This window comes from Austrofundulus limnaeus, unplaced genomic scaffold (assembly GCF_001266775.1).
Source record: "Austrofundulus limnaeus strain Quisiro unplaced genomic scaffold, Austrofundulus_limnaeus-1.0 Scaffold177, whole genome shotgun sequence".
Taxonomy (NCBI): Eukaryota; Metazoa; Chordata; class Actinopteri; order Cyprinodontiformes; family Rivulidae; genus Austrofundulus; species Austrofundulus limnaeus.
In genome coordinates, this window is record NW_013952579.1 from 600,104 (window position 1) to 611,956 (window position 11,853).

Below are 11,853 nucleotides of genomic sequence, written 5' to 3' on the forward strand. Positions count from 1 at the left end.
GACGACCCACCTACACCGAGGCAACGATCAGTTGACGACCCACCTACACCGAGGCAACGATCAGTTTCATGTAAACTGAGGCTGTTTTAGCACCGAGAAGGTTCAAATCAGGGCCAAAGGAGTCGTGTCGAGACAAAAAACTGTAAAAATGGGTCTAGTTTTTAGTCTGTTCAGTGGACCTAGGAGAACGGGTAAATGTGTCACAGCTGAGATAGGTAYCAAATTTAAATACTTTATAATTGATTTGGAACCAGTGGAGAGATTTTAAGATGGTATGGCGAGGTTAACCTCTGAGCCAAACGTACAGAACCTCACAGTGTTCTGGTCAGGTTCTAATGAAGGCGTGGATCACTGTTTCAAACTGCTGCAGATAAAGAATTAGCCTCATTTTATAGCTGCCTCAGATGAAAYAAAAAGATTTTACCAACTGATTTTATCTTGAACAGTAGAAACATTTTAGACCCTTAAATTTGTGACGGTTGGTTTGATTTAACCAATCAGGACGTAGAGAACACAAACGAGCTTCTCAGCACATCAGCYTCTGTCAGTCCAGCTTCAGAACACAAGTCTGGTTCTGAACACAGCTGTGAGGAGACCCAGTGAGAAAAACAGGAAAGAAAGACCAGATTAAATCCCTGTGACGGATCAGGAGCGCTGCAGAACGATGAATGCTTTTAAAAAAAAGGAGTTAAAAACTGAAGGTTCTCACCAACAAACATAATTAAAGACGATGAGAAGTTGCTGGTTGTAAAACATGAGAGCAGCTACAATGTTCTCAGAGGTTCTTGTTGGGCCAAGTTAAGTGTTTTTGTGTTATTGGACCAATAAACAAGGAAGGATGAATGATAAACTCTTCCACCTGGATCCGTTCACACCTGGAGAGAGGATGTTCCAGTCCTCAGGGCTGCTTTGTTGATGTGAACCGATCCTCCTGATGCAGCTGCAGTAACCGCAGCATTTCACCACTAAGTTCTTTAAAACACGCGCCGGGGTTCTGCTGACGTAYCTGAACGGGCTGTCACCTCTTCAGATTTTCAGGAGTGGACCGGATCATTCCAGTCATAGTCCTGGGTTCGGCTGAAATACCGATGAAACCGAGGGGCGGACCACTAACCTCCGAGGTCACCCCGAGAGCAGCTGCGTTCTCCGTTCAGCCTCCTGAACAGCGACCTCATCACCTTGGCGCTGCCGAAGCGCTTGAAGCGAGCGCGGACGTTCTCGTGGTACCACTCCAACGTCCCGATCCGGAGAACCCTTCAGGGAGGAAACGATCGGGTCGTTACTGACATACCTGAACGAGTCAAACTGAAACTAGAGCCTGAGGTTTTAATACGATGGAGCTTCCTTCAGGAAATGCTTCAGTTTGCTGCTTCGCTTCAAGAAATAATATTATTATTATTTCCACACWGAGAAAATGTTTTTATTCCACTTAGTAAAACGACCGCTGCCTGAAAGCACAACTGTAAAATTAACTTTCAAACAATCAAAATATTAAAGTTGACAGTCAAAACACCTGATGTTAATCAAACTGAAGTTTTTTAAAACACGAGCTGGGAACTCAAAAGTTCAAACCTCAAATTATAATTAGGGCTGTCAAATTATTAAAAATTTAATCTATTAATTCCAAGGTAGCTGTGAATTAATCACAATTAATCTTAAACNGAAGAATCAACCTCTGACATCGACATGGTTTGAAGCATTTTTTAAATCTTGAGGCTGGAAACTGATGAGCTCAGCTGATTTATTCATGTTACAGGGCCTGCGTTGATCAGCGCCGCCCTGGTTAAAACGTTTCTGTCAAATTCTGACTGCAGCAGTGAAACTTGAGACTTTGGCGAGAGTGAGTCAGAGCTCCTCAAAGACCGGGTCAAGTCCAAGACAAACACGTCCAAATCATAAAAAGTCTTCCATGTTTGACTTCTGGTATCTAATGGCTGCGTGGAACAGAATGACACATGTTCCTGCAGAGCGTTCGGCCTGCAGCTGCTCTGCTGAGGCTGAGGTCGTGTTTAACTGGTCCTCACCTGGTCATGTGGCAGGGATCACACAGCCAGCCTTGCTCCTTTCTGCTGTAGCGGCAGCAGGACCTGCAGACGTGAAGCCGACAGTCCAAACACTGATGTTTGATGCCGACCAGGAGCCTGAAGGGCTGCAGACAACGGATGCAGTAAAACTCCGTCAGGCTGCGTTGGTTCCCCAGCAGCTCTCTCTTCGTGTCTTCTCTCTCAATCCTAGTTTTTAGCTCTCTGAAAAAAGAAAGAAGATATTGTGATAAAGTATACATTTTGTATATTCTACCATTATGCAGTGGAGGGCAAGTTCAGCTAGTCCGCTAATAGCTAATAGCAAAACTAACTTTCAGAAACTTTAAAAACCATTAGCAAACCATTAGCAAATCAATTAACTTCTGCTTCATTGAGTTCTGCTAACTAGCCCCTAACACTTGCAGCGCTCCAGGTCTGCATCATGAGCTTCATGTGTGTGTAGCATTTTTTTTGTATTTCGTGTAGCATCTTTAGCATTGGACATGTAGTATCTTTAACATTTTGTGTGTAGCATCTTTAGCAATTTGTGAGTAGCATCTTTAGCATTTAGTGAGTAGCATCTTTAGCAATTTGTGTAGCATCTTTACTATCTTGTGTATAGCATCTTTAGCATTTTGTGAGTAGCATCTTTAGCATTTTGTTTAGGATCTTTAGCATTTCGGGGTAGCATCTTTAGCATTTTGTGCAGCATCTTTACCATCTTGTGTCTAGCATCTCTAGAAATTTGTGTAGGATCTTTAGCATTTCAGAGTAGCGTCTTTAGCATTTTGTGAGAAGCATCTTTAGCATTTTGTGAGTAGCATCTTTAGCATTTCATGTGTAGCATCTTTAGCATTTCACGTGTAGCATCTTTAGCATTTCACGTGTAGCATCTTTAGCATTTCACGTGTAGTATCTTTAGCATTTCACGTGTAGTATCTTTAGCATTTCACGTGTAGTATCTTTAGCATTTCACGTGTAGTATCTTTAGCATTTTGTGTGCAGCATCTTTACCAATTGTGTGTAGCATCTCTAGAAATTTGTGTAGGATCTTTAGCATTTCAGAGTAGCATCTTTAGCATTTTGTGAGTGGCATCTTTAGCATTTCACATGTAGCAACTTTAGCATTTCACGTGTAGTATCTTTAGCATTTCACGTGTAGTATCTTTAGCATTTTGTGTGTAGCATCTTTAGCATTTTGTGTAGCATCTTTAGCATTTTATGTAGCATCTTTAGCGTCTATCTAGTAGCATCTTTAGCATTATGTATGCCCACCTGTGTTAGTCTGTAACAGGAAGAAGACAAAGGTGTGTGACTCAGATATCTGGTCAGAAACTGTGGTTTTACGTGGGGCGATGTCCTGAAGCATTCTGGGAGATGTACTTACTCAGCATAATGGCAGTGGTGCAAACAGCTAACGTTTTGATTAGCTGTGACCACCACTGCCATTACGCTGCATTATTCATTTAACTTTATTTAATCAGACAGATCTGTTTTTGCAGAGTTTAAAATTATTTTGCACTTAAACTTTTCTGAAATGAAAGATAAAAGTTTTTGTTTTTCCAGATGTTGCTATTTTAAAAGATGASGAGTTTTGATGTTTTGATTTTCCTCTGTTTGCTCCCCTCTCTCTGCTGCTCTCATGTCTTTAATAAAGGACTTTCAGTCTCGTTTCTTCGGCGAACATTAAAGCAAACTTCTGCTGATTGTTGGGAAACYAACAGCCCTCCTCAGCGCTCTGAGCTGCTGACTGGAGCAGAGGGAAAACTCAGATAACGAGTCCCAAATGTCCCTGTTTGGGTGGAGTCTGGTTTAAAAAGGAAGAGCAGACTTATCGTTAATTAAAGCTGCTTTTAGTAGCGTGCTTCATGAATTAAGGCTCAGATCAGGGAGGATAGTTTTCAGTGTTTCTTAACATTTGACAGATTTAGRTGCTGGTCATTTAAGGTATGATTTTAAAGTGGTGTCAGTAAAATATTCTGCAGGACATTTCAGACCATGTGAGGTCTGAAAACGACATGTTCTCCCACCAACAGCTGCGACAAACAGCTGAATTATACGAGCTATTTCTTTTTTTTTAAGGCAACTTTGATGCTTATTGTTCTGCAAATGTTGGCGGGTTCACAAAACGTGAAGCAATCTGGCAACTGTTAGGAAACCTTCAGCTGGTAGATATTTGGTTTTTCATCCACTTCTGGCAGGTTTAATGTGAGCAAATGTTAACTGGTGCAGCGCGGAAGGGCTTAGGGTTTGTTTCTCCTGACAGCAGCTGCAACGAGACAATAAATAAATAAATAAATAAACATATAAATAAAAATTATGCTGCAGGTTCTTTGAATGCAAGAAAAAAAAAAGAACCAGTAATGGATGATGGGTTTTAAGGGGTGCCCTTTGGATTTGTTTGCTGTTTGTCCTCCCAGGATCCCAGCAGAGCCTCCAAACTGGCTCCAGTTTTGAGTTATTTAACATCATCAGGACCTCCACTCCTGGATGGTCCCTTCTCATCACCTCGGTAAAGAAAAGGCCCACGGACCGCCCCTTGGAGAACAGATCCCCCCCTGGATTAAACCACATTTAGGACCACAGCAGCTTGGAGGCAAAGAAACATTTGATTCAAACAAGAGTTAGACGTGCTGTTTGTTCAATTCTAATAAAAACACACAACACTCCTGTTGTGTTTGGTCGACGCACTGAGGGAAATATCTCATCTTCTGATCCAACATATTTGGTTTTACAGCACCGAGGCGTGGACCGGGTTTATATGAAAACCACATGAAGATCCCTATTTAAAGGTTTCACACGCCTCGGTGCCGGAGGAGAAAACAACAGAAACACTGAAACAGGAAGATAAATAAGAGCTAAAGAAGAACTTTGACTGGTGCTGGGAGTAAATGATGAACAGGAGGAAAACCTGAAAATATCAGAGAATTTAAATTCTTTTAGAGCTGTAACAAAACTAACATCTAATAATGATTCTGACCCGTTTCCAGCCCAACCTCCAGCTATGACCCAGCAGTTTTTAGAGTGTGGATCTGATTGTTTTACCCGAGTCTGTCCTCCTCCATCCTCCTCAGGTGGAAGTCTCTCTGGACCACGTCCCACACGTGTCTGGCCTCGTCGTCTGTCAGCTGGGACAGATCCAGTTTCCTGCCTGCGGCGCCGCCCAGCATGCTGAGGGTCGATGTGCGACGATTCTGTCCTGTGAGACAAACAACCAGAGTCACTAACGAGGCTTCTCGTGAAGGAGAAGATACACAAAGCATCTGGCCCAGGTCTGGCCCACACAATGAACTAACACTCAGCACAGATACCACAAATAACGACGGCCCTTTGGTGGCCCAGAGGTGGTCGATGCATGGGCCAGAAACACATAAAACAAACTGTAACTGGGCCAGATGTGGCATCGACAAGGTTTAGGCCACACAAACTATACCGCAACCAGACCAGTTATGGCATTGACATATTAGTACCATGTAAATGAAACCAAAAATGGGCCAGTTGTGGCATCGACAGGTTTAGGCCACGTAAACCAAACTACAACTGGGCCATTTGTGGCATCGACAGGTTTAGGCCATGTAAACCAAACTACAACTGGGCCAGTTGTGGCGTCGACAGGTTTAGTCTTCGTAAACCAAAACAGAACTGGGCCAGCTGTGACACTGACAAATTTGGGCCACACAAACTTAACTGCAACCAGGCCAGTTATAGCATTGATATATTTGTACCATGTAAATTAAACCACAACTGGGCCAGTGTTGGCACTGCTTATGAAGGTCACATAAACCAAACCACAAATGGGCCAGTTGTGACACCAAAAAATTTTGGGCCACACAAACTAAACCACAACCAGGCCGGTTATGGCACTGACACATTTGTGACACATAAGCCATTCCACATTGGGCCAGTTGTGGCATTCCATTTAAAAACAGTGCCATCATTGCCAGACCTGGCCCACATCTGATTCTTAGTTTCTGCTTCAACTGATGTGAATCAGTGGTTCATTAATGAGTTTCTGCAGAACTGGATGAGATTCTGTAAAACCTGCAGTACCGTAGGCCCTCCAGGACCAGGACCAGGACCAGGACTGGTTCAGAGTAACACTGATGTGGGTCAGAGACCAGATTATCCTCCTGTTTCTGTCCTGTGGTCTCTGCTGTCTCAGTGCAGTTACACTGCTGGAGGATTTTAATCAAATCTAATTAAATATTTCACATCACATGATTCGGTCCAGTCCAGTCCGGTCCGGTCCGGTCTGATCTCAGGATCTTCAGGATCCTCTCATTTAAAAAAGCAGAAATGGTAAAAACAAAGGCAGCAGGGGACAAAGCTAAATGTTTGCACAGTGAGAAGAGCTCTCAGGTAAATAAAGGCTTGTTCACGTCGTTAAACCCAACAGGTGTTTGTTTAACGAGACTCAGCAGCTGAAAGTCCTAAAAACACCAAAAACCACCGGATCAGAACCTGCTTTTATGTTTAATCCAGTCAAATGTTCATTTTAAAATAAAAAATCTGAATCTGCAGGATTCCTGTTTGTTAAACGAAGGTTGTCGACCTGAAACACTTTAAACAAAGAAACATATTTTATTCCAGTTAAATCAGCGTTTTGTTGCTTTTCCATCTTTTTAAAAACTATTTCTAACTCCAGCAGAAGAACAGAAACAGGACAGACTTACGTTGAGCAGCCTGCAGGCAGTTTTCCCTCTGAAGGCTGAAACACYGATCACATGAGTTCACCAGGAGGAAGATGACTGCCTCCTCCTCATCCTCCTCCTCCTCCACTTCAAAAGGTCAGCCCGTGAGTCCGGCTGACCCGGTCCACAGAACCAAAGCTGCTGAACATGTCAGGATTAAGTCTGCAGTCACATGATTCTGTAACAGAGGGTTTAAATCCRAAAATTAAACTCATTTAACATCAAATGTATAAAAAATACATTTTATCACCTGATTTTTTAAGTATTTCCTGTTTGCCTGAAAAATATCTTTAATTAGGAGTTTAACTGATTAGAAATGACGACAGCTAATTAAACTTAATTAATGATCTGCCTGAAAGTAAAASTGGTTTAACAGAGCAAACAGTGATCCAAGCCCAAGTTCAGCTGAAATCTGAAAATTAATTTTTGACCCCTTCAGATGAGAAACTTTAGTTTCTAACGACTCTGCAGTCGGCGCCACGCTTCCCTGGGTCCAGAAGTCGCCAAGAACAATTAAAGTTGATTTATTTTCTCGTTCTGCTCTTAAAACACAACAGTTTTCTTGATTCGAACCATGTGACCAATAAGAGCCAATTTTCTTGTTTGTTCAGTCACAAAGAGTTGTTACTGTTTATGTAACGTAAACAGAACCTCTGAAAGAGACATTTTGACATCATGTTGCTTTATTACTTTCATYTGATTGAATGTATACTCTGGTATACGACTGCTGGCTCGTTATAAAAGCTGCAGCTCATCAGGGGAGACAAACTGAGCAGGGAGAGGAACATTAAACACAAAACAAACTCAACTCGGAGCTAAACTGGTCAAAAGAAATAAAAAAATCCAGAGTTTGGTCCAAGTGGGTGATTATTAATAATTGTTTTCAGCTGCAGCAGCAGAACATGAACAGAACCTGATACCAGCTGTTGGTTTGGGCCGAGCGGCTCGTGTAACSAAGACAAAACATTGTCGTTGACTCCCACACGGATCGCTACAAACTCAAAACAAAACAACGTTCACATCTTTCACATGAGATGAATAAGAACATAAACGTCCCAAATTTACAGAAGTTACTGTCACTGGTTAGAAATACAGAAATGCAACCGTATGCAGAAAAACAATCTAAACTAAAATCTTATTTATTTAGAATAAAAAAATCGGTTGTGGCAGCAAAACTTACAAACACCTGATCAACAACAACAACAACAACAAAATGGAATGTGGCTCAGAAAAGAGCAGCAGAAATGATGAGAGAAGTGGCTGCAGCTGCGACAGGTGAAACAGGAGCTGATGAGAGAAGTGGCTGTAATCATTTTCTTTAATTTTTTTCTTCTTTCAACACCAGCACATTCTTTAAATTCATCTCAGACTTTAAACAGTTTATCTTCCTACATTTATCTCCTGATGTTTGTTTAAATAATTCTCCCTGATGATTCACGCCCAACACAAACAGACACTCCTCCACAGCAGCTGAGTGTTTCCCGCTCTCTGAARCTCCGTGTAGTTTAACCAAAAGTTTACTATAACAAACCTAGAAGTTAACTTCTGTTGAGTTTCAGTCTGTGAGTTAAACACAAAACTTCTTCAGTAATAAATGAGTTTTGACTGACATTCAGTCCTGTTGGACAGATAAGTCTGTAAATGTAGCAAAAATCTAAATTCCAACCACGAAAAAATAAATAAATAAAAACTGCAACAGGGCCAGATTTTAGAGAGATTCAGGAACAGTTCTGTGACACAAAGGAAACACCTGGGCAGGTAAACCAGCTCAACCAGAACAATGGGACCAGTTGAACCAAGTATTCAGCAGGTAAACAAAGTGTTCAGCAGGTAAACAAAGTGTTCAGCAGGTAAACAAAGTGTTCAGCAGGTAAATAAAGTTTTCAGCAGGTAAATAAAGTGTTCATCAGGTAAACAAAGTGTTCATCAGGTAAACAAAGTGTTCAGCAGGTAAACAAAGTGTTCATCAGGTAAACAAAGTGTTCAGCAGGTAAACAAAGTGTTCAGCAGGTAAATAAATTGTTCAGCAGGTAAATAAATTGTTCAGCAGGTAAATAAATTGTTCAGCAGGTAAACAAAGTTTTCAGCAGGTAAATAAAGTTTTCATCAGGTAAATAAAGTGTTCAGCAGGTAAACAAAGTGTTCAGCAGGTAAACAAAGTGTTCAGCAGGTAAACAAAGTGTTCAGCAGGTAAACAAGCAGAGTCAGGATCCAGCACCAGTTTAATCCTGTTAGTAAAATATTTTTCTGTGTCTTAGTGATTTATTCAAAGGTTCCTCTGTGTTCTGGGGTTTTACAGATCCAGCAGTTTTATGGGAATCCCCCTCGTCATTTCAGAGCTTCTGTTAAAGTTTCCTCCTGCTCGGCCAGCTGGACTCCGCTGAACTCCAACGCAAATAAAAATGTTACATTCATTTGAACCAAGTCACAAAACCTCATGCATGAGAAACACAAAGAGGCTTTTATTCTGAAATGTATTTTAAACAATAATTAAAAAGCCACTTTAACTAATTAGTCTAAACAGGGATGTTCTAATAATTCAATATCCTCACAGAATCTGGTAAATAAATGAAGTCAGACCAGGTTGGACCAGGTCTCAAGTCATCATGTCCTAAAAAACAAACCTGTTTGCAGTTTCAGCAGCTGACTCACTGACTGGTCCTGTGTTCCCGCCCCCATCTACAATGAGAGGGTTTCTCTCTGACAACTTATAATTTCCATGATTTGGATAAACGAGTTTAAATGTTTCACATCTGAAAATCATTTCTGTTCATCAGACCAACAGTTCTGTTCATCCATCCATCCATCCATCCATTCATCCATCCATCTGTTCACCCATCCATCTGTTCACCCATCCATCCATCCATCCATCTGTTCACCCATCCATCCATCCATCCATCCATCCATCCATCTGTTCACCCATCCATCCATCCATCCATCCATCCATCCATCTGTTCACCCATCCATTCATCCATTTGTTCATCCATCCATCCATCCATCCATCCATCTATCCATCCACCCATCTGTTCATCCATCCATCCATCCATCCATCCATCATCCATCCATCCATCCATCTGTTCATCCATCCATCCATCATCCATCCATCCATCCATCATCCATCCGTCCATCCATCATCCATCCATCCATCCATCCATCCATCCATCCGTCCATCCATCCATCCATCCGTTTATCCATCCATCCATCCATCCATCCATCCATCCGTTCACCCATCCATCCATCCATCCATCCATCCATCCATCCATCATCTTGATCCAGAGTCAGGTCTTGATCTGGGAGGTCCAGAACTAAACCAGAACAACAGGTAAATAAAGAGCTCAGCTCCTCTGTAGCAGAACCTGTGGTTCTTCAGCTCAGTTTGGTTCTTATCTTTGGACTTTTCCCAGTTTGAATCTTCTTGCTTCTGCAGGAAGCTTCTTTCTTCTTGCTTCTATCTTTTTAGTAACTAAAATTAGTTTTAACCATCTGCCGCTTGTGAGTTCTTTTCCTTCAACCATAAATTCTGACACGACGATGTTTCCATCTCAGAACCGCTATAAACCCTATTTACAGTCAAGAATCTATGAGTTTTTGTGGCGTTGCCATGACTTCTGGCTGCCGCATTAATGGATTCCTGCTGTCAGTGAAAGACACTCATTAAGACTTCAATGGTGAGCATTGTTCGGGCGGAACAGTGAGTCAGAGGAGCAGCCGAAGGACGGGAGGACTGAGAGGCTGCTTTTGGCACGAGGAGAGGGAGAGGTGATGCACCAGGGGCGAGTTACGCTTCGGAAAGAAATTCAGTCCGACTCTTCTGGTGGGACAAACGGGAGCCAGAGAAACTTTTTACTAATTAGACGTTTGCAGTAAGCTTCAGAACATAATCAGAACTTATTGGTCTTTAATCACAGAATCTAATCATATTTGAGTTCATCTTGGAGAAAGTTTCTCTGGTTATTCAGTCAGAGTTGTGAAGGAGGAGGAGGAGCGGCAGCTCCAGCTCCGAGAGGAACGAATGACTTTCCAAAACCAAACTGGGAATGGAAATCTGTTACTGAGCACCGTTTTCCCAGAGTGGCTTGTTAAAAAAAAAGGCAGTGGAAACACGTGAAGAGGTTTTAATGAGGAATAACTGAGTGATGATGTTTGTTCCTTCATTTAGAGCAGCAGGAACAACAGAAAACTGTTTTAAACTGTGATAAAATCAGCTGTGAGCCAACATGTAAAACATGCAGGATCGTGGCCCTGCAGGACCAGGACCGGACACCACTGTCCCAGAGTCTGGACCCCCTTTTTAACCTAACCCTCAGCTGCTCTGGTAACATCTGGCTGCATGATCTCAGCTCTTCTGGGGTTACAAAAGTCAGAAAGTTCAACAAAAACAACAAAACCCCATTTATAGGTCTCTTTGTACCCTCCAATAAATCATCAGTGATTTAATACAGGGGCTCTCACATTTATCCCAAGTCTGCAGCTCCAGATGTCTGAATAACTCAGATCTGAGGGCAGCAGAAATTTAAAAATGCAGATTTGTTTAAATCAGACCTGAAGATCCTAAAATAATATCACTGTGGAGTGTTTGCTTAAAACACAAGAAAACAACAAGAGACCTGTGATCACAGGGCCTGTGTACGAGATGGTGATGGTACGAAGTGGTGAAGTTACGAGATGGTGATGGTACGAGGTGGTGATGGTACGAGGTGGTGATGGTACGAGGTGGTGATGGTACGAGGTGGTGAGGGTACGAGGTGGTGAGGGTACGAGGTAGTGAGGGTACGAGGTGGTGATGGTACGAGGTGGTGATGGTACGAGGTGGTGAAGTTACGAAGTGGTGATGGTACGAGGTGGTGATGGTACGAGGTGGTCATGGCACAAGGTGGTGAAGTTACGAGGTGGTGATGGTATGAGGTGGTGAGGGTACGAGGTGGTGATGGTACGAAGTGGTGATGGTACGAGGTGGTGAGGGTACGAGGTGGTGAGGGTACGAGGTGGTGAGGGTACGAGGTGGTGATGGTACAAGGTGGTGAAGTTACGAGGTGGTGATGGTACGAGGTGGTGAGGGTACGAGGTGGTGAGGGTACGAGGTGGTGATGATACGAGGTGGTGATAGTACGAGGTGGTCATGGCACAAGGTGGTGAAG

At 42.5% G+C, this 11,853-nt stretch overlaps 1 protein-coding gene across 1 annotated transcript in view; it reads right to left on the minus strand.

Moving 5' to 3' along the window:
* Positions 1-11,853, minus strand: part of mlphb (melanophilin b) — a gene marked incomplete in the record, with an annotated part of 52,330 nt that overhangs the window by 15,624 nt on the left and 24,853 nt on the right. Inside the window, 4 exon segments of the mRNA XM_014017822.1 lie at positions 1,115-1,254; positions 2,025-2,246; positions 5,070-5,223; positions 6,698-6,893. Coding sequence (XP_013873276.1) covers positions 1,115-1,254; positions 2,025-2,246; positions 5,070-5,194 — 487 coding nt within the window.